The 24,421-nt window shown below is 35.0% G+C and overlaps 1 protein-coding gene across 2 annotated transcripts in view; it reads left to right on the forward strand.

Annotated features, from left to right (window-relative positions):
* APP-BP1 (Nedd8-activating enzyme E1 regulatory subunit APP-BP1) overlaps positions 1-24,421 on the forward strand; it is a 237,617-nt gene that overhangs the window by 71,519 nt on the left and 141,677 nt on the right. For both annotated transcript variants that reach the window (XM_090376930.1, XM_090376931.1), the window contains exons 7-8: positions 2,558-2,667; positions 22,195-22,304. In XM_090376930.1, coding sequence (XP_090233056.1) covers positions 2,558-2,667; positions 22,195-22,304 — 220 coding nt within the window. The remainder of the gene's footprint in view (positions 1-2,557; positions 2,668-22,194; positions 22,305-24,421) is intronic.

The following is a 24,421-nucleotide window of genomic DNA, read 5'->3' on the forward strand; positions in this document are numbered from 1 at the left end:
TACAAGCACACACAGACACACATGTAAATAAAAAATGGAAAACAAAAGTAAATGTAAAATAAGATACCCAGTAGCTTGCAGAAATCAGCCTTTCAGATATCAGCTCATCCTATTTTTGCTTCTTAATGTAATTATCACAGTAAATTTACAGGCTGCCCAGACTTTATTGCAACCTTTAATCAGTTCTTTATACTGAGACTGGTCTACTGGTGTCTAGTTGCAGTGTAACTTTCGTTTCCCCTATCAGAATTCATTAGTCTATCTCTGAAAATGACTTTCCAGATTTACATGTATTTATTAATACAGTTGGCATAGAGCACTATTAGTAAAAGTTCTGACAACGAAATTTTTACTTTTCCATATAGTTTTCCAATTATTGCTTTTGCTTTTACTACTTAATGCAGTGGTTTTCAACCGGGGTGCCACAACTATGTTCCAGGGGTGCCGTGTAATTTCGGTTTAAGTTATTTTAATTTTTTTTTTTTTTTTTTTTTGAAATTTATATATTTATTTCATTATAAAAAGGTGTACGGCATCCATTGTGATGTTTCTTTTTAATTTTGTAGTGCTATATATTGATGTTTATTTAGTACCTCTATTTAAAGAATGAAATTATTATATAAGTATATTTGATAATAGAGAGCTGTTAAGTGCTCGATAATTCCTATATTCTATTATATTATGAATCAACAGGGATTACCTTTATATTAGATATAGGAAGCTTCTTTTTCAACTCTCCTAGTCCAAAAGAAGCTTCCTATATCTAATATAAAGGTAATCCCTGTTGATTCATAATATATAAGTATATATACAGTAATTTGTGTTATGAATTGTAATTTTGTTTATAATTATATTATTATAATAGCTATCATATAACATTTTTTTTTATAATATTACACACACACACACACACACACACACACACACACACACACACACACACACACACACACACACACACACACACACACACAGAATTGGATTTTTAAAAGGTCGAAACCACTGTGTTAGGTATTTCTTTTGGCCCAGGGGTGCCGTGAACCAAGAAAGTTTGGCAACCACTGACTTAACGTATCTAAGATCTAATTTTTGATTACTTCCTTTATTTCTTATCCAGCTCTTAGTTCTATAGGTTAAAATAGACTTAAATCAAAAAGACAAAATTAGTTGCCATAGACTGACTGTGTCTATTGGCAGGTAATTTTGTCTTTATGATGGATAATTTTGTGTTTTGGCTAATTTCTCTTTTGGTCCAAATGAATTTGACCGGCTTCCTCCATTTCCTGCTTGACTTATTCTATTGTTTATTTTGACATCTGATCATTCATCTTCATTAAACACTATTTAATGAAGATATGCACAATTATTAACTTGTTTAATTTTAGGTTATTTAGTCACTGCTCAAAGTTTTTGTCTATTCCAACTTTCATAATTTGGTTTTATTCACCTAATTTTCATTCCAAACAGGTATTTTCTACAACTTTTTGATAGTTTATTTAGATATTTTTAAATATCTTGCAAGCTACTGCTTAATAGCACAATATCATCTTAATAAGGATCCAGTTTTTGCACCTCTCATAATAGACTTTGTCATTATCTTGCATTATTTTCTATAAGGCTATAAGGTGCAGTCCTGCCTCACCCTAAGTTTAATCTGAAATCATTTTCTGGTGTTTTTTTTTTTAATCCTTCTCATTGCAGATGTGCTATTTTTATACAGACCTTTTCTATTTCCCTTAAATGATTATTCTTGATACCATATTTTTATAAGATTTGAAAAATCAGATTTGTAGTTAATTTGTTATATGCTTTTTCAAGGTCATCAAATAAATATAGGTACTTGTTATGTTTACATGACTTTTCTATAATTTGTCTTAAATGAAATGTCTGATGTCCTGGCATCCCTTTTGCATGGATTGTGACTGTTCTTCCTGAAGGTTACATTCAACAATATCCTCCTTATCTAGGCCTTCTTCTCTAAGGTACTTGCATAGATTTTATTTGGTACATCAAGGAATGCAATTCTGTGCAATTTCATTATTCAGCCTTATCTACACTTAATCTTGGACATTGTTTAGTCTACTGTGAGAAAACCAACATGTTACAATGTATTTATTCATTGTAAAGAGGTGGATTTTATTTTTATATTTTATTTTATCTTCTGAATCTATCCAAATATTTGTTTTGTTAGTTGTTTTAGCATACGGTAATAAAATTTTCCAAATTCACTTACAACTTATATGTTGATGAAACTGAAACTCAATATTGAGAAAGTGACTAAAGTAAGTTTTGTAATATGTAGCCGAATTCATTTATTCAATATTCAGTTATTTTTTCTAAATTATAAATAAATTTCCACTAATCCAGAATGGCATTTCCATTCCTTATAGTTCGTGTGATGTCACAAAATGTTCTACAGCATCAATATTAGAAAGTTCAAATAATTAGTTGTATCAGTGTGTTAATTATACTTGTATATCACTGTTTATGTTACTTATCATGAACAAATATATCTGCTATGCACTTCATTACAACAAAAGTTCTCTCATGTATGCAGAACTCTACTTACGTTAGCTGGAAAACTTTGGGAAGCAAATGTACCGTTACTGGTATGTAGGAGTTATGGTATGATTGGGTATATGAGAATTCAAGTATCAGAGCATACTGGTAAGTAAATTTATTTTGCTTTAATTAAACATTAAAATTAAAAATCATTATATGAAATGTATAAAGGGTAAATATATGAAGGAATTGTATATTCACCCTCTAAATGTATATATATTTTACATTACATTGCATTAAAATCAAAAAGAATATTTGGAAGGAATTAAATGCTTTTCAGAGTAGTGCGAAAAAAAACCTTATTGTTAAAAATGAAATCTCTAGAATTGGCCTACCCAGACATTGACATTCATCTATAAATGGTATCCCTGTTTTCCAAGGGTGGGAGGAGGGTTATATCTGAATATGGTTTAAATAAAGCCAGTACTAAAGTATTGTGTATTAATTTTAACTATATTTTTAAATTTCACAATAAATTTTAATAAGCCGGGGGAGAAAGAGGGCAGTGATTGCATTTCATTCGATCAGTGAAGGGCATTCTCTTAGTCTCAGTACCTTTTGCATTCAAGATATCAAATCAAACTCTGGAGATGTGATTTTTTTAGAAGTGTTCAAAACCAATTACTCATAAAAAACAAATGAATAAAAAACATTAACAGAATTGAAAACAGTCAGCATTTCTGTCCTTCAGCAGTTTCCAAGCCTTAAGGATATCACCATTAGTCTAGCATCATTGCAGATCCTATAGAAAGTTCTAATGATAGTGCCCCCAGATGAGGATCAGATTAGCCGGTAGAGCATTCAGAATAACAGTTACTTATAATTTTAGTTATACTTTAGTGCTGTCACCAACTACCAGTTACCTGTTTAAAAATTGTCCAATCAGTAGTAGTGGCCTTGGGATAGAACACTCAATAAGATTGTTTCTCCTTCATTTAGCTATACAGAGTCCAGATGTAGATGTCCAATTTCAGTCTTGCTTGGGCATCCCTCCAGAACAGTCAAGAATTTTGTTTGTTGTTTTCATATTTCCAATTTATCTTTAATTTTTAACTGTTTTGTAACAAGTTAATTATTTTCTTTATCTTCTGTTGAAGAGGATCTCCAGAGAGAGAGAGAGAGAGAGAGGTTAATGTGTATAGCATAAATGTTTTCAGTGTAGTGGAGTGTATACTCAATGTTATAGTATATTCAGTAACTGTGTTATTTATTTTTAATCCTTACAGATGATCTAAATGTCACTTTAAAGACAAAATTGTGAAAATGGTACTGAACATATGATGTTTAACAGTGCCTCACACACTTTTTAATCATATTTTGTTTCATTGCTTTCCATTTAACACTGACTCTGTTATTAGTAAATTAGTGTGTGTGCATGTATATATGCATATACCTGTGTTTTATAACTTATTTACAGTATGTTTGGAAGATAGTGAGGGTTATAGTAATGTGGCCAAATTTACTTAAAAGCAATGTGTTCTGATACATGCTTATAGCAGTCTTTCAGTGAATTTCTTGGGAGACTGCTAATTTTATAACCTTGAGTTATATTTTATCAAAATAAAGAAAAACACACACAAATGCATGCAATCACAGGAATCAACACAAAGTTCATGGGATGGGATGTACATGTATCCTATAATGAAAATATATGAAGAAATGCCATTAAATTATTCTCTTTACAGCATAGTGGTTTTGTCACTTGTGTAGAGAGGTTTGGGTTTGAATTCTGTTATAGAATGGAGGAAATTCTTAAAGGCATTTTCAATCAGGGCATGTCTACATCTCATTTTCAGATGGGGAGAATAGTTACTCCCCCTGAATTATTGCAAGTTTTACAGCCTATACAACATGCAGCTTGATCCATGAACATGCACTTTTACAGATATAATGCATAAAAAAGTCACATTATCTAGATAGAGCAGGAATAACCTTTTCCTGCAGCATGCCACATACGTTGGAAATGCATTATGTGACACCCAGGGGTTGATCCAGAAGCCTACTAGAAACAATGCCCTTTCTCCTATCTGACCTGCTGCTGAATGTTTTTGCTAACTGTAAATGAATTTTATGCTAGATGCTTATAATGAAAAATTAAAACAGTTTTTAAAAAATAAATTTAATATAGGGTAATGAATAAATGTTTGCCCTTACAGAATCATTTGAGTGGTTCACTAACACCCCTGTTTATATGTGCTGTTTTAATGATAAAAGGAGGTAAGTATGGGCCATAGGTTCCATCACATTGAAACCATGTCATAATTTCTGGCAGTAAAAGTGGAATTTAAACTATGTATTCATTTGATGATCTATCAGCATTTACTTATTGCATAAGCCAGGATGTCATAATTCTGTACTTCAGTAGGAAGACTTTTCACAGAATATCAGAATATGGTTGTCATTTACTTGTAGTTCAAATTGGAAAAGCCCTGGAATGTGTGTATGAAAACACTCCAGCCTAAACTGACTGTATTCCCAACCAGTTAGACTAAGTATGTGTGTACATATCCCCCCTCCCCCATTACACGCACAGAAATTTGGAATGTGTACAAGTACCTTTACATCCTTTGGAGGCTGTTTCAAAACTTCAACTTTTTGACTCTACTGTATAAAACATTTCTTTTTTTTAAAAACCATTTATCATAAGTGTTTATTTGTATGTTTTTTTGCCTTGCGTTGTCTTTCAATTGAAATGTAAAAAAACATAGATTTTAAAATGTCAAATTGTTTCATGTCTCTTTTGTTTTGTTTTATCAGGGTACTTAATTTGAGATTTGCAATGTTCATTCAAGGAAAATTGCCATTAAAAATTATTCCTGTTCATATGGATATTTAACACATTTTATAAAAAAAAAAAGAAAAAAAAAGTGGACTGAATGTCCATTTTTTTGAAAATGTCCACTTTTTTGAAATTTGGACTGAAATGAAACGAAATAGAAATTCTAGTACAAGTGTTCCCATTTGGCTGCCAATTGCACTAAGTTCCTTATAGTGCTAAAGCTTTAAGCAAGGTATTTCTACTTTATTTTTTACACCCCCCCCCATTATATTATTGATATAAATTGAAAATTAAAATTTTTAATTTTGATCTCCTTCAGATTAAATATGTAATGTTGATAAATTTAAAGTACTAGATTTAAAGTAAAATTGCATTTGGTTTATAACATGGTCCAACAGACTGGAAAATGCTTGTTAATTCTGTTATTCATAACTATTATATGCAGTAAACAAGGAGCAGTTATGTTCATATACTTTATTTATCTGTGATTTAGTCTGAGGTTCCACTCTTCCAAAGTTGGATACTACAAATATTATATTACACTAGAAAAACTTATTAATAGTATGAAGCATATGGACCATAAAAAAAAAAATCAGACTATATTTAAGAATTTTTTATGACTTTTCTTTATAAAAAAAGCAAAATAATCCTCATCACCGATCGACACTTGGTTCCACATAATATATTTTTTAAACTACATAAAGAAATTTTGGAATAATAATAAAAAAAAATTATATTTATAATATAACAGGCAGTAAATATAAACAATAGGTTATTGTCATGTTGAAATGTTGTGGTTTCTGAGAGTGAAAATGGAATTTAAACTGTATTTGCTTATCTTCATTTCTCATTGTTCAGATGAGAAATGTATACATTTTTTAAGTTATTTTTCCAAATTGAGAAGTGTGCCACAAGTGGCATGTTGTATGCGGCAGGTTGCTATCCCTGAGCTTAAACAACATGTACTATTTCTTTAGAAACCTGCAGCAACATCTAAGATAATGAAATAAAATGCCATTTGCTTTTGTAGTGCATGCTTCATAATATGTTAAATTTATTAAAACAAACATTTACTATAGCCTTTCTGAAGGTGGACTTTAATTTTGGAATTTGCTTCTTCAAGGAAAGGTGTGAAATGAAAGTAAAAATGATAGGTTGCAATACTTTTAATGGAGTTTGCACTAAAATTCATGTGTGAAGTCTCAGGAATTAATAACTTACAATAATTGAGTTGGAAATCTAAAATAGTGATTTGATCTCAAATAATGATTTGATGGAACAGGCTATGCATAAGCCTTTTATTTTATGTCATATAAAATAAAAGAGAGAGAAATGGATGTGTCTTTGGATGGATAGAGTATTTTAACCTATCACTTTTACTTTTGTTTTGCACCTTTTACTACATTTCATTGTCACGTACTGTGAAACTTTGGAGATTGGGCTCAGCAAGACAGGACAGTTTATCTATTTTTTAACATGTGATGAATAGTAGCTGGATGGTTATCAAGAATGATTGTAATTAATGGTCTGTATGATGCTTCACAATCTTGTTTTTGAAGCCATAGTTTTTTAGTGTAATGTCCAAATATCCCGAGTTTGGAAGAGTGGAACTTTAGGCTAAATTACAGATAATTACTAATTATAGTACTTTTCTAATGTGTTATAATGGTATAGCTGCCAACTCTGTATTTATGACAAAGATGCCATTTTTTTTTACTTAATTTGACCCTTCTCTGTCTCATTAATGACAAAAAATTTGTTTTTTTTTTTTGTTTACAGACACTCAGTGTTATTTCAGTCTTTTTCTTTTCACAAAAAAAAAAAAAAAAGTAAAACTATATTAAAATTAGATTTTTTAAAAAAAATTTAGCAAATTTCAGCTTATTTTTAATTAACAAATTGACAGTTAGATTTGCTGTGATAATCTATGTTGCAAAATAGAAATGCATCACGATAGCATTATTTTCTGTTATGTGCAGTTCATTTCATTTCTGTTAATTGTGTGATGCTAAGCTAATTATTAATGTCTTTCAATAAAATGCCTAAGAAATAATGTAAAATTTCAGGAGACTTATTGCAAGATTTTCCACATTGTAAATGTGAAAAATGTAACATGTTTGCCTTGTGTACTGTACGTAGATATGATTTAATTTTTTAATTTAAAGTGGTGGAAACATGACATAATCAGACATTTGCAAACAAATAAGCATAAAGACAGTGTTCAGTACATAGAAAGAATAGATATTGCATTTTGTGGTGGTGATGTTGTATGTACTGAATGTTTCTTTGCATATTTTGTCAGAATGTGATCTTCCTATAAATTCTTCAGATCATACAGGCATATTGTTCAGAAATACATTTCAGGATAACAAAATAGCAATAAAATATGGTTGTGGAAGAACAAAAACAATAGGCATTGTTAGTGAAATTGCATGGATAGGGAAAGAGGCTTTTGTGATGGATATGAAAAATGGTCCATTCTGTGTTGTTATAGATGGCAATAATCAAAGTGATTCTAAGCTGTATCCTATTGTGGTCACTTTTTGTAATTAAAATAAAAACAAAAAAAAAACCCCATCAAATTGAAAGGAGTTTGCTCTCAGTGCAGGTGTTGAAGGATGGCTGTACAGAGTACAACATTTGGCATCTTCTTCTGAACAACCTGAAGGCACGTGGGATTCCTTTAAAAAACTGTCTGGCAAGTAGTGTTGATAAAGCACCTGTTATAGATAGAAAATATTTTTGCATGCAAGGGTACTAAAAGAGATTGAGTGCTTGGTGATAATAGGTTGTCTTTGTCATCTTATTAATTTTTGTACTGAAAAGGTAGCAACATACCTTTGTGAAAGAAGATGAATATTTGGTGGATGTTAGCATTAGCATTAGTAAAGGCATGTGATGCAAGAAAGCAAGCTTATGCAGAATCATCCAAAAAAAAAAAAAAAAAAAAACCCTTCCATTTCACTCCTCCATTCATTTCAAATGCCTGTCCAGCTCAGCCTTAAATTTATTTAGGCTATCAACTTCTACAATAAAAGATGGAAGTCTGTTCTACCAATCAGCAACCTGCTGGCTAAAGGCAAATTTCTTTTGTATCACATCTATTCTACAATTGTTTGTCCTCAGTTTGAATCTGTGCCCCCTCAGGTTCTTAATCTGAGCAAGAGGAAGAATCCCATCAGCATTCAGCTTGCTCAACCCATTCAAGGCCTTATACACCTCAATCATATCACCTCACAGGTGCAAACTCTCCAGGTGCTGCAATTTGCAGAACTTAAGCCTTTCTTGGTAAGAGCACCCCTTTGACCCCTCACCAATCTTTGTTACCCTTCTTGGTACTCGTTCTAGCAACCCTACATCCTTCTTAAAATGAGGCCTCCTGACCTGACTTGTATAACGGTATAATCACCTCCCTGTCCCTGCTAGCAAAATTCCTATATATCATTGACAAGACTCCATGACCTGCCCTGGCAGCCCATCTGCACTGCTCAGCAAACTTCATATTTGACTGCACAATTACCCCCAGAGCTTTTTCACTTCCCTGAGTGTAGTACCACACAGATGGTACTTTCTCTTCGGTTATTGCTACCCATATGCAGTACTTTGCATTTGTCAATGTTAAACTTCAGTTGCCACTTCTCAGCCCATTTGTCCAACTTATCTATATCCAGTTAGAGTAGTATATTGTCTTTACTGTCATTAACAACGTTGCCAACCTTTGTATCATCTGCAAACTTGGACATTAAACCTGATATACCTTCATCAATATCATTGATAAATATACAAAACAACAGTGGGCCCAACACCGAACCCTGGGGAACTCCACTAATAACATTTGTTCAAGAAGACCAGTGTCTATTGATTACCACTCTCTGTCATCTCCCACTCAACCATCCCTTTATCCATTTTAGCATCTTGCCCTTAATGCCATACCTCACCAATTTGTACAACAGTGTTCCATGTGTAACAGTATCAAAAGCTTTCCTGAAATCCAAGTATACGATATCAAAGTTATTTTTGACATTCAGTCCCTTTGTGACCACATCATAGTATCCAATCAAATTGTTCAGATAAGAACTTTCTTTAACAAACCCATGCCGTGTCTTAACTATTACTACAGTCTTGTTTAGATGATTCTGATATGCTTCTTTAACCCGTGATTCCATTATTTTCCCTGGAATACAAGTTAAACTAACAGGTCTATAGTTACTTGTCACCTTTTGAACTGGCCCTTTGTGAATTGGTGATACATTTGCACACCTCCAGTCCATGGGGACCTCCCCTGAGTCCAAGGAAACTCATAATTAAGGTTGAGGGTTTGCTTACTTTCTTTGCAGTCTTGTCTAGATGATTCTGATATGCTTCTTTAACCAGTGATTCCATTATTTTCTCTGGAATACAAATTAAACTAACAGGTCTATAGTTATTTGTGTCACCTTTTGAACCCTCTTTATGTGAATTGATGATACATTTGCACACCTCCAGTCCATGGGGACCTCCCCTGAGTCCAAGGAAACTCATAATTATGGCTGAGGGTTTACTTACTTCCTTTGCTGCCTCCTTTAATATAGCTGGATACATCCTGTCCACCTCAGGTGTCTTTTTTATATTTAACTTCAACAATTTCTGCTCCACTTTGCTCTCAGTTATTACAAAATCACTTAGCTCCCTATTAGAGTTTGATAAGCCTCTGGCACTCCCCTCATTGAATAACTCCTCATGTGTGAATGTAGATGCAAAATACCCATTCAGTTTATCAGCTTACCTTAGCTTGATCATCAGTAGTCAACCTATCTATGTTAACTGGTCCAATCTGATTCATCCCTTTGCTTCTAGAGTTTACATAAGTAAAGAACTCTTTCTGTTTTTCTTTGCATTCTTTGCCAAGGATTTTTTGTAATCTGCCTTTGCCTGCCTAACCTCCTTTGTGACTTGATTACAGACTAGTTTATATCTGCCATAGGCTTCTGTGTCACCTGATACTTTATATGTATCCCATACATTTTTCTTCTCTGCCACAAGCCTCATTAGTTCATCTGACATCCATTTAGGCCTGAACCTTGAATAGCATTTCTTAGTTGGAATGAAAAGCCTAGTAGCCTCCAAAATTAAGTCCCTGAAGGCTTCTCATTTAGAATTCAACATTGATAACATTATCAGTTAATCCCACTGTACAGAATTTAAAAACTGTCTGAAACCCCTGTAGTCACCTTTGTGAAAGCAAAAGCCCTTCCGTTTAGCCTTGATGGTAGTTACATCTTTAAGTAATTCCCACATCAGTACATTGTGATCACTGTCACCTAGTGTTTCCTTTTCTGCAAATTCTTAATGCATGAATAATTACTACTGATAATCAGATCGAGTATTACTCCCTCTGCTTGCTTCTCGAACATGTTGCTGTAGAAAACAATCATCCAATAAATCCACAAAAGCCTTGCTAGTGTGTGAGTGACCAACCCACAAATTCCAGTCAATATCTGTGAAATTAAAATTCCCCATTATAAGACACTCTAATTTACTGGCCCACTCTATTTCTGTGCACAATTGCTCCTTATACTCATCAGATTCATTAGGCCAATAACACAGACCTACTCTCATTTTTCATTTCCCAGTGCTTATGTCACACCAAACAGACTCAACATTGCATTGTCCACCAACATCAGTTGGATGCACTTCCTTAGTTTTTGTTTCTTAATTAACAGCATAACCCCTCCTCCCTCCCTTCCTGCCCTGTATATCCTTTCTGTACATATTGTCCTCCCCAAATTCCAATTCTGCACTGCTTATGTCTGTGTGACACCACATCTCTGATATCCCAACAATATATGTTAGATGTCTTGACTAGCACTTCAAGCTCATCAAATTTATTAACTATAATCCTAGCATTGGTATACATGCAAGTATACATGCACCTGTTTCTACTCTTAGTTACCCTAACCCAGCCCATGTATTTATTTGTTCCACTATGACTCCCAGCAGTCGTGGAAATCTCCATTGCCTTGCTTTCATGGCTGCTGCTCATTCTAATAGAAGCAATGCAAGAATCACTTTTGCCTCTGCCTGCGGCCACTGTTAATCTTTTAGTCTGTATATCCCCCCCCAAGCTAGCAGTTTTCCGACCCACCTAACACTGCCTCAATGGCATCAGCAAATATTCTTGCAAAAGTTTATTAAAAAAGAAAAATAGATTTAGACAGTTTCAACTGATGCATGCTACCCAAGTTAAAAAATATTTTAAAGCATGTATGTACTTGTTGCTGTCTTTAGTTAAATGTGTAACTAGACTGGTAGAAGAGTGGCGACCTTTTTTGACAAGTTTATTTAAAGAAGAGATTACAAGTTGTGAGAAAAGTCATATGAGGTGTAGCTATTAAATAACGAGCCTGTTGCATTAAAATATTTTATACTTTACAAGTTAATCCCTTCAAAATAATTGCCCTGCGTTTGCACACACTGTTCACAGAAATATTTCTGGAAGTCATCTTCTTTAAGCCTTTTTAACCACTTTGATCATTTTTTCTTTTTTTTTCCTGAATGTTTTCAGTGGACTGAAAATGGGTTCCCTTTAGTACACTTTTCAGGTTAGGAAGATAGAAAAGTCAAAAGGGACTAGGTTTGATGAGTAGGGTGCATGTTCACACAAAGAGAAATATGTTTTTGGCTGGTGAACAGAGAGTGCATTGTGTTGTTATTTGTTTTTTTTTTTGAGGAGTATTAACAACTAAGGCCATATTGCTTCGGGAATATGCGGTGGTCATTCCCTTGACCTTTCCGCATCCTCCGTATTTGGTGGTGACGGGCTCGAACCCCGGTCTAATCAAGAAGCATGTAGTATGCACTGCTGCTCCTTCCCACCTGGCTACAGAGGCGCTAGTGCATTGTGTGTTGGTGCATTGTCTTGGAGCATCCATTAATCCTTCCATAATTCAGGTCTCTTCCTTTAAATTTTTTCATGCAACCTTGTCAGAACGTAAATGTAGTATATTTGATTGAGAGTCTGATTTGGTGGGACATATTCAGCCATAATTCCTTTAATATCAAAGAAAATAAGAAGCATGGTTTCCATTTTTGATTTTTATATTTGTGTTTTTTTTTTTTTTTTTTTTTTTTTTGTTTTGTCTTCCATTGCATTGCCTGCTTTTTAGTTTCTGAGTACTGTAGTGGTTTCCGTAGCCGAGTGGGCAGGAGCGGGAGTGCAGTAGCACACGCTCTTTGAGTAGACCGGGGTTCAAGCCCCTGCCTGCTGAATACGGTCGATCTGCCAACCCGCACTGGACCAGCGTGGCAGATTATGGTCCATTTCCCTCAGCATGAATTGTTGAGGAGGCTTCCACCCTGCAGTGGGTTGATAATGGCTGCACTTTACTTTTACTGTATTACAGTACAGTAAACCCCCGCTGTTCGCTGGGGTTACATTCCTGAGAAATGTCGCGAATACCGAAAACGCGAATACTGAGTTATGGCTCCCATAGTAATAAAGGGATTCCGTTCCAAAGTATGAAATATATAAGAAAAACTAGTCTAAAATTTTGTCTGTATGTATGTATTATATGTACCTGCATAATATGACTATGTACATAGACAGTACATGGCGAAATGCAAGCATAAGGCATCGAAATGAAAATAAGAAACAATTACTATTAAATGTAATATTTATTAGAAATTTCAAACAAATCTTTCAAACCAGCGCCTTTGCTAGCAAAAAAACTTATCCCGCTAGTGCTATCACCAGTTTCGCTAAAGTGTTGATAAAGGAGTTTTGCCTTTTCACAAATGATAAGTGAACTTAACGGAATTTTATTTTGAGTTCGGTCTTCTATCCACAGATTTAAAGCGTTTTCCAATTTTTCTAATTTAACATCACGAGTTACAGAGCAAATTTTTGAAGCAATTAGCGGGTTTTCACGGACACTACGGCGGATTTTTTCTTCCGATTTTTTGATTGATCGAACCGTTGACTCATTGATTTTATAACGTTTTGCCACTGAGGAGACACTTTCACCATTAGAAATTTTGTCTAATAACTCAATTTTATTCGCTAATATCATCACCTTTGATATTTTCACATTTCTCGTTATTCGTAGCCATATTTTTGTAGGGGTTAGAAAGAACTTGTCCACAATAAAGTCACTTTCGTCCGTTAACACCCTCAAAAAAGTCTGTTTTACACTGCAAAACGGTAGATTTATCACTTTTGTAAGCATATTAATTTATAAATTGATAAATTTATTCAATTTATAAGCATATAAATTAAAAGCAAACGACGAAATCTTCCATGACAAGCGCATAACACATACTGAACAAGGATTAGCGAAAAACATCCACGCTCGCGATTTTGTCACCCCTTTCCCCCCACCCACTGAACGCGATTTTGTCACCCCTTTCCCCCACCCACTGAGTGCGATTTTGTCACCCCTTTCCCCCCACCCACTGAGTGCGATTTTGACCGGGAAAGATAATTTTAGCCACGCCCATGTTTTTTTTATGGCGGATAATATTCACGGCGCTTTAAAATTCACATTTTTTTAGGTTTCATTTTATATTAAATCAGCGATTGCGAATACGCGAAACCGCGAATACAGATACCGCGAATAGCGGGGGTTTACTGTACTCAGAAAGTCTTTTTTTTTTTTTTTTTCAGTTTTTTCACAAACTGAGTCTTCTCATTCTTTGATCTTCATTCAAAATGTTTGGAACCATCATGGCACACTTTTCTCATGCATGAATTTTCAGTTAAAATTTGTCTCTTTCTTTGTCCATATTGAGTTTTGATGCAACCATTCTAATGCTTAAATGACAGTCACCTTTAATTAGTGCCCTTACCTGATCCACATTTTCATCAGTTTTCATGGATACCGGATAGCCTGGTCATTCACCATTTGCTAGATTTTCTCTTCCTTCTAAAAATCTTTTATGCCATTCAAACATGTGAGCTCTTGACATAGCATCTTTCCCATAAACTTGACATAGCATCTCATAAAAAACTGCTCATTTCTGCAACACCACTGGAAGTTTGTTCCAACAATCAACCACCTGCTAGCCAAAAGCAAATCTCCACACATCTTTGCTCAGTTTAAATTTATGCTCCCTCGTGTGTTTTTTGAGCAAGAGAAAGGTTGCCATCAGCATTTAACTCCATTCAAATCTTAATCAGATCTTCTTGCAGGTGCCCACTCTCCAGACACTGCAGTTTGCAGAACTGCATCCTTTTCCCCTCACTGTTCTTGCTCCCCTTCTCTGCAATCCCTCAGATCCACATCTTTCCTGAAATGAGGCTTCCAGATCTGTATGCGGTACTCAAGATGTGGCCAAACCATTGCCTTATACAATGTGATAATTATCTCATTGTCCTTTCTGGAAAAATTCTTGTATATTACTGAAAAAAGACCACAAGCTTTCCTAGCATTCCTAACGTATATACGAGCCTGTATTATTTTTATAATAAGGGATTTTTTTGCAATTTGCTGTGGCTTGAAGTTACCTCTACACTTGTACTGTGGATGTTATATGAATTCAAAGCAGGTAAAGCCTAACATTTTTGGTTATACAAATTTTCAGTGCATATGAAGCCTTATTTTGGAATGCCTATATGTGATCAAGGCATGTTGTGTGAACCTCATTTCTCCTACAGTAGTTGCAGAAAACCATCCGTCAAAATTAGAGGGATAGTTTCGTGGTAGTCAGAACAGTATGCCTTTTGCTATATCTTGAATATGGAGAGATCCCGCAAAGCTTCATAATGATTTTTACTTTTGTACAGTGGATATATCAAGATTTAAAAGATCTACCTACTAATCAAAAAAGAATCATCATCAGCCATTTTCAATCCACTGCAGGATGAAGGCCTCTCCAGAAACTTTCCAGTTCCTTCTGTTTTGAGCATTGGCCATCCATTTACTACCCACAAACTCATGAATTTCATCTGTCTATCTCTGTTGTGTCTTCCAGGTTTTCTTCTAGCTCCTCTTGGGTACCATTCTGTTATTTTCTTAGTCCATCTGTAACCATGTCTCCGAGCTGTGTGTCCTGCCCAAGACCATTTTAGTTCTTTAGTTTTGATAAGAATGTCCTTTACTTGAGTTTGCTGCCTAATCCATGTGTTTCTCTTCTTATCTAACAGTCTGATTCCCAATATAATTCGTTCCATTTTTCGCTGTGTAGTTCTCAGCTTCTCTTCCATTCTTTTGGTGAATGCCCAAGTTTCACTTCCATAAGTCATGGTGGGGAGTATACATTGGTTCATTATTTTATGTTTCAGACAAACTGGGATTTTGCTCTTCAGTATGTGGCTATATTTCCTGAATGCTATCCATCCAAAATTTATTCTTCTCTTGACTTCCAGCCATTTATCATTATTACAGCTAATAACTTGTCCCAGATAAGTATATGATTCCACCTTTTCAATTACTGCTTCTTCAATCATTATTTCCCTTTCTGTGGCATACTTGTTCATCATTACTTTTGTTTTAGCCATATTCATCTTTCGTCCAAAATCCTTACTAACTATGCATAACTGATTAAGATTTTCCTCTAATTCTTTGGGATTGTGGCTTATGACCACAATGTCATCTGCAAATCGTAAATGGTTTAGGTACTCTCCGTTCACATTGACTCCTTTCTGCGACCAGTCTAATCTCCTGAAAGCTTCCTCAAGGGCAGCAGCAAACAGCTTCGGAGATATCGTGTCTCCTTGTCGAACTCCTTTCTCAATTTTAAATTTCCTGCTGTCTTTGTCTAGTCTCATAAAGGAGGTAGCATTCTCATATATTTTCTTCAAAATCATAATATATGGGGGTATCTATGCCTTGTCTTTCTAGTGCCCGAAACATTGCCTTATGCTATATGGACAGGCGACTCCGTAGCCAGGTGGGAAGGAGCAGCAGTGCGTAGCACACGCTTCTTGATTAGACTGGGGTTCGAACCCGTCACCATCAAATACGGAGGATGCGGAAAGGTCAGGGAATGACCACCGCATATCCCGGAGCAATATGGCCTTAGTTGCTAATGCTCCTAAAAAAAACCAAATAATAATAATGCTGTATGGAGTCAAATGCCTTTTCATAATCCACAAATGCCAGGCATAATGGTGTTTTATATTCATTTGCTTTCTCCATTAGCTGTGATATTACGTGAAGGTGATCCATAGTTGAGAATCTTGTCCTAAAGCCAGCTTGCTCTTTCGGTTGATTCTCATCAAGTATTCTTTCTAATCTGTTAGTAATGACCCTGTGAACAACTTGTAGATGTGGGATAACAAGCTAATTAGTCTATAATTTCCAATTTCTGATTTATCCCCTTTCTTATGCAGCAAAACTATGATTGCATTATTCGCATTATTCCACTGCTTAGGCGTCACACCTTTTCTAATGCACTTTATGAAGAGCCTTGCCAGTTTTTGTGTTATGTCTCTTCCTCCCAATTTTAACAACTCTACAGTAACTTCATCTTCCCCCGGGGCTTTCTGATTCTTTATTTTCTTCAATGCATGTTCTACCTCATCAGGAAGAATATCGGGTATGTCGCGTTTGTGTTGCTACTTTGCAATCCATCGTCCCCACTGCTGGCATCATTCCCCTGCTCCTTGTATAATTCTCTATAGTAGTCTTCTGCTATTTGAATTGTCTTCTCTGCTGTTTATAAGTACACCATCGCTATTCTTCAGTTTCAGTATCATTTGTCTTTCTGTATTACTGCTCATGGCTGCTGATTTAAATCCTTTGTTTTCCCTTAATGCTCGTTCTACTTTTCTTGTGTTAAATCTTCTTATGTCCTCTCTGAGTCTCTTTCTAATGGCTTTGCATAATTCAGTATACTCAATTTACTCTCTGTCAGTGTTTTTCTTGCTTTTCATTTGTCGTCTTCGGTTCATCATGACAAGTGTTTCTTGACTAATTTTTTCTTCTTTGGATTTCTTTTTCCCTATAGGTTTCTTGGGCTTTATCACTTTCAGAAAGTTGTAATATTCCTCGTCGATATCTTGGTCCTGAGCAGTCTGCAGAAGCTCAAACTTGTTCTTAAGTTCCAGTACATACTGCTTTTTATCCTCTTCTGTTATCTCAAAGACCTTTGTATTATTTACTCGAGTCAGTTTTTTCCTTTCCTTTCCTACATCTATATCAGTGTACATCTTACCATTCTGTGATCACTTCCATCATTTACCTTATTCAGGATGGTAACATCATTCACAATGTATCTTCTGTGAGTGAGAATGAAGTCGATTTCATTAGTAGTTAATCCATTTGGACTCTTCCATGTCCACTTTATGTTCACCCTTTTCTTGAAAAAAGTGTTCATTACTGACAGTCCTTGAGATTCTGCAAATTCCACAAGTCTTTCACTTCTTTCATTTCTTTCTCCAATTACAAAATTTCCTATAGTTCCCCTTTCTGCACTGTTTTGTCTTTTTCCAACCTTAGCATTGAAGTCCCCCATAATAATAGTGTAGTGGGTTTTCTGCTCATCTAGAAGACTCAATTTCAGTGTGTACATTTCTTCAACCTCTTCATCATCATGGCTTGATGTTGGTGCATAAATCATTATAATTGTTAGCTTGTACCTCTTAGAAATCTTGAGTATTAGTCTTGACACCCTTGGTGATGTACCTTTTGAATTCCAAAATGTTGTTTTTAAAATCGTTATGGACCAGAAACCCAACTCCACCTTCACTCCTTTCATTGTTTCCATTGGTGTACAGCAGATTCCCACTTGATAAACTTATAAGTGATTCATTTCTTCTTCTTGTTTCAGCCAAACCGATGATATTCGAATTCACATTTTCTAATTCCTTTTCCAGCTCTAATATCCTGTCTTCACCGATGAGTGATCTTACGTTACAACAGGCCAAGTTCAGTTTCCGTGAATGGCAGCCTGGTCGTACCCAGAGATTCTTAGCACCCTCTGCTTCCACTCTGATCCTCTCACTGCCATAAGAGGGAGAGTGAAAGCTGCTGGGTACTGAGGGCCATTTGTTTTGTCGTGCTGTCATGTGCTGGAGGGTTTGGTCTTTTTCTCTTCACGCTGACCAGGCATCTTGAAGAGAATCACTCTACACGTTTGTTGCCACCTAAGTGACGTAACAGGGCTTATCATCGAGAAGGTGTGCATGAGTGGATTTTAGGGAGGCAGGCCAACCGGACTTCTCCTAAATCTTCTGTAATAGAGAGATATTGGATCCATGAGTGTTTTAGGCCGAGTGTCTGATAACACACAGGATACCTGTTCCCGTCTAAGCCCCTTCGCCTCTTTCAAAAATCAAAAAAAGCATAGTGTATCTTAATGTATCATCATCTGTTGATGTAGTACAGTGAAGACCTGCTAATTGTCAGTCCACTGTCCAGAGAAGAGTCTTCAGAATTGGATGATGGATTTGGTGAATACGATAACTGTGTTTACTCCTCAGAAGCTTATTCAAGTAAAGCACTGCATTTTCCTAAACAACAAGAATTGGATGATTAGTGAGGGCCTTGTGAAAAAACCAATTTATTCATAAAGAAATTTGTGTTAGCACAATCCAGAAGAGTAGTGCCTTTTCATATACAGAGTAAAATTTTTAAAGCTGTTTTATTTCACAACGAGAATACATATCCATTGATTCCTGTTTTGCACTTTGTTCATATTAAAGAAGAATAAATAATGCGAAGCATGTGTTAGAGATCAGGTAAGCTCATTATGAATGGAATGTCTGTGGGACTTCAATATGTTGAGGGTTCTCAGTTTTCAATGTGGTTTCACTAAGTTTTCTTGCTTTCTCTGTCTCTGGGACAGCACGGCGGTAATCATGAGAAGAGAATGGTCTGCCAGAATTGAGATTCAGTCTGGTGCTCACAGCGTACTGAATATGGAGAGATCCCACAAAGCTTATGCAGTACTTGAACAATCCCTTAGTTCCAAGAAACAGTCTTGCTTCCCTCCATTCCATATCTACTCAAACAATTTTTTGTTTGAGCTGATATGGTCACTGGATCACACCTTCAAGGTGTGATCCAGTGATGCTTGAAGGTGTGACTCTTGGTCACACCTTCAAGTGCTTACCATCTATATTTCTCAAATTGTCTGATGCAAAAGTGAAAGGTGGCATACTTTTTGGCCCATAATTCAAGCCGATGTTAGCTTCACAAAAACTGGAAGAAAAAATGGCTGATACTGTGAAAGATGCCTGGAAGTCATTTTGCTTTCTAGTAAATGTCTTTCTTGGACATTGAGTGAAAATTACAAAGAACTAATTGATTGAAAATGTGGAAAGACGGGATTCTGCTCCATCCTACTATCATGCCTCATTTTTTGCACACTCACCTGAATTTTTTTCAGACCAAATCTGGGCTATGTTAGTGAAAAGCTTAGGGATTGATTCCACCCGGACATACTGTCAGTAGAGAAGAGATTCCAAAGAAAATGGGATGAAACTGTGATTAGAAGCATATCTGGTTCTTGGTTCAGGACGATTAGTATTAGTAATGGCCGCATGTTGCAAGAAAGCCTATGGCTTATGCTGCACCAGCCAAAAAAAAAAAAAAAAAAATCCGAACAAAACAATGATAAAAACAAAAAATAAATAAATAATAATAATTAATAAAAAAAAAAGGAAATTAAACCTATCATTCTATGCACTTCCCTTACCCGAAAGTACTATCCAGATGACCTTTGAATTTCCCCAAACTGTCGGCCTCTACCACCCATGAAGGCAACTTATTCCAGTAATTTATAACTCGTGCTAAAATAAAACTTCCTGCAGTCCAATCTAAACATTTCCCCCGTAACTTGAATTTATGTCCCCTAGTTCTAGCATCATTTATAATCTTTGAAAATTTCGTCCTCATTCATTTTACTGATGCCTCTCAGAGCCTTAAACACCTCAATCAAATCTCCTCTAAGGTGTCTAGTTTCCAAACTCTGCAACCCACATATTCGAAGTCTTTCTTCATAAGGATGACCTTTTGCCGATCTCACCAGGCGAGTTACCCGTCTTTGCACCCTTTCAAGAAGCTCTATGTCTTTCTTTAGGTGCGGTCTACATACTTGAACACAGTATTCCAAGTGTGGTCTAACATAAGCGGGCGCCTCCGTAGCCAGGTGGGAAGGAGCAGCAGTGCATAGCACATGCTTCTTGATTAGACCGGTGTTCGAGCCCGTCACCACCAAATACGGAGGATGCGGAAAGGTCAGGGAATGACCATCGCAGAGCAATATGGCCTTAGTTGCTAATGCTCCTAAAAAAAAACCAAACCTAACATAAGCCTTATAATGGGATTATCACGTCCCTATCTCTACTTGCAAAAGTTCGATAGATCATCGATAGGACACCATGGGCCTTCCTTGCAACCTGTTTACAATGCTCAGAGAATTTCATGTCTGACTGTATCGTAACACCTAAGTCCCTTTCCTCCAGTACTGGGTTTAGTTGAACTCCACCAAGTGATTAAGTTATTTTGGGATCACTGTTTCCCAGGTGTAATACCTTACACTTTGTTGGATTAAAGCATAGCTGCCATTTTTCTGACCATTCCTGAAGTCTATCTAGGTCTCTCTGAAGAAGCTTAGCTTGACAGTGATCATTAACTACTCTACCAATTTTAACATCATCTGCAAATTTAGACATCATGCCCTCTATCCCTTCATCGATGTCGTTTATGAAAATTAAAAACAACAGTTGTCCTAATACTGATCCTTGGGGAACCTCACTTCTTACATCAACCCAATCTGAGGAATAGCCATTTATCACAACCCTCTGCCTCCTTCCCTGAAGCCATCCTTCTATCCATCTAAAGATTTTCCCAGTGATTTCAACCTGTTCCAGCTTATAAGGCAACCACTCATGTGGGACTGAGTCAAAAGCTTTGCTGAAATCTAAATAAACAATGTCGAAATTATTCCCTAAATCCAGCTCGTGAGTGACCCTTTCGAAATAGCGAACCAGATTTGTTAAACATGATTTTCCCTTTACAAAACCATGCTGAGTATTCTTGAGAATTTCAATTCAATCCAAATGATCCTGAATTCCACCCTTGATCATTGCCTCCATGATTTTTCCTACTACTGATGTCAGACTGACAGGTCGATAATTTCCAACTTCACTTTTAGAGCCACCCTTAAAACAATTTACCTTGACGACAAAAGTTGTTCAGTTAGTTATAAATTTTTAAGGAAATTTCTTTTAACCAGAGGAGGGTTTCTATTTTTTAATTTGTGATTATTTTAGCTTGTTCTTTACCTGTAGCAAAAGCTAATACTTGTTTCTGTATGGAAGTTAAATATTGTTAATAAATCTGATATAGTATTGTTGTATATTTAATTTCTTGGTGAATTGTTGATGTCCTGCAAAAATTAAGGGCATATTTGTAATCATCATATCCAAATTCATGAAGAAACCAAGAAATGTAGATAAATAGAACCGTTTTTAAACTTTGTTACATAATGCTATCATAATATTTAGCATTATTTAACATAGAAAAACAAGGAGACCTTGCTCATACTAATAAAATAATTCCTTGAATTTTATGTAGTATCATTTTCAGGAAAGCTAACCAATGGAAAAGGAAATTTCATTGCTTTCCTATTTTAAAAAATAATAGTACATATTAAATGTTTATTTTATACGTTTATAAATATGAATATATATATATATATATATATATATATATATATATATATATATATATATATATATATATATATATATATATATATATATGTAGTTATTTAGAGTTTTGATTATCCAGGAAAATTTATTTATCAACCACCTAGAATAATTGGTAGTTTTAAAGTATTTGAAAATACTTTATCACATATCTTTAAAGATGTGACCTCCATTTTATTTTAAAAGATTTCTCGATTTTAATAAGCTTCTTTCATTTTAGTGATTGAATCACATCCCGACAACCTTCTTGATGATTTGCGTCTTGATAAGCCATTTTCTTTCTTACAAGAATATGTTGACTCCTTTGATTTGGAGACAATGGATAATAAGGTAAATTCGAAGTTGAGGCATGGATTATTTATCAGATATTATTTAATTTAAAAATTGCAGTATATTTGTCAGACATTTATTAGAATGCAATCTTTCAACATTTTGTGTTAATTTTTTGTGATCATTCCGATGGTTTTTCAGTATAAAGAATAGCTATATGTAGAGCTTTATACCATACATATGTAGCTATAGATATATGGTATAGAGAATAGATATATATATATCTATTCTTTATACCAGTAAAGAATAACTATATATAGCTATTCTTTATACCAAATATTTAGCTAAATATATAGCTAAAATAAAATTTCATGTTACTGCATGAAAAAAAAACAAAGTATGATATAAACATTGTCACAGTTTAAAATTATCTATTACCCATTTACAAACATCCAAGTCATCATTTAGTTATTCTATAAATGCCGTTTATTGGGGTTGGGAGTAAAATACACATGATGTTCTTACATTTGCTGACGAATTGGAAAATGAATTTCGAAAAAGTTTGTGTTGCTTTATGTTGATTTAAAGTTTGATCCAATCATATCAGATTTCAAGGAAATAAAATAAATTCTGCCAATATATAAAGTAAATGGAATGATTGGAAGAAAGAGGAAAAACTCAAAAATGCCATTGAGACACTAGGGCTTCTTTCAGGCATAACATTGTCACAAATGAAGCACACAAAATAACTGGAAGGAATTTATAAAGTGAAAAATTTCAAAATGCTAGTGAGACAGTATGTCTCCTTTACTAGCCCAAAACTATCACAATGTGAAATGATGATAGAGAAGAACAAAATAGTTTTCATAATGGAGTGAAGATGGAAGTTGGGTATTGCATATAAAGAATAGAGTATATATTAATTTTATTTCAAACTTCAAATAATGAGGGCCACCTTATAACTGCTAAAATACATGGTGTCCAAAAAAAAATGTATACACACTTTATCAGCCCATAACTCAGTAACGTTTTTTTCTTTTTCACTTGCAAGGTGGTGGTAATAATGGAGAAGACCAGACTTGCATTTGAAGAGCGGAAATTTGTGTTGAAGTGGTATTGGAAGTCGGAAAATATCAACAAAGTCCAAAAACAGTGAATACTACACTGAACCACCAACGCGTCTCACAATTTTGCATATTCGTGATAAGTTTGAAACAGATGGCACTGTGCAAAATGTACACGGGCAACGATTAGGAAGCCCTCACACATCCACGAGCCCCACAAGATTACAAGAGGTACTGGAACTTTTCTGATAAACACCAAGGAAATCTGTCCGACAAGCTGCTCGTGAAATGGCAATCCTTAAATCCAGTGTGTATAACATTTTGAAGTGTGCAAAATGGAAAAGGTACATTCCAAGATTAGTGCTGGCTCTGAACAAAGATAATCCTGATCGCAGGGTTGAATTTTCCAAGTGGCTTTTAAGAAAATCTGCAGGGGATGTTCTGTTTGCCAATAAGATCATACTGGGCAACTGAGAATCCACATGTTACTGAGAAACAACATTTGAATTTACCGGGCATTAGTGTGGTGTGAATTATCATTCTTGGATTTGATTGAACCATTCTTTTTGGATGGAACTGTTACTGGTGCTGTTTACCTCAACTTGCTTCAGGAATCAATTGTTCCACACATTCATGAGCTATTTGAGGATGATGACGAATTTTATTTTTAACATGTTGGGGCACCTCCCCATTTTCATCATGATTTATTAGGGCTTATCTGGATGAAACTTTCCCAAACAGATGGATTGGACGAAAAGGCAGTGTTGAGTTCCCTCTGCCTTCTCCAGATCTAATGGCATTAGATTTTTATTTATGGGGATACCTCAAAGATAAAGTTTATGCCACTAAACCAGCAACAATTGCTGAATTATGGCAAGCTATTGAAGCAGAATGTGCTGCAATATCAAGAGATATCTTAGGTGATGTATGCAATTCAGTTTCTTGATGATGTTAACAATGCCTGGATGAGAATGGAGGACAGTTTGAACACTTGCATTAATGCATATTTTTTTCTCACATTTTTTCTTCATTATAAAATTATAAAATTGAATTTATGAAAATAAACGTAGAAGTTATTAACAATCAAAGTGTGTATAAATTTTTTTTTGGACA

The sequence above is a fragment of the Mastigoproctus giganteus genome, chromosome 7 (genome assembly GCF_048544385.1).
Source record: "Mastigoproctus giganteus isolate SK-2022 chromosome 7, ASM4854438v1, whole genome shotgun sequence".
NCBI lineage: Eukaryota > Metazoa > Arthropoda > Arachnida > Uropygi > Thelyphonidae > Mastigoproctus > Mastigoproctus giganteus.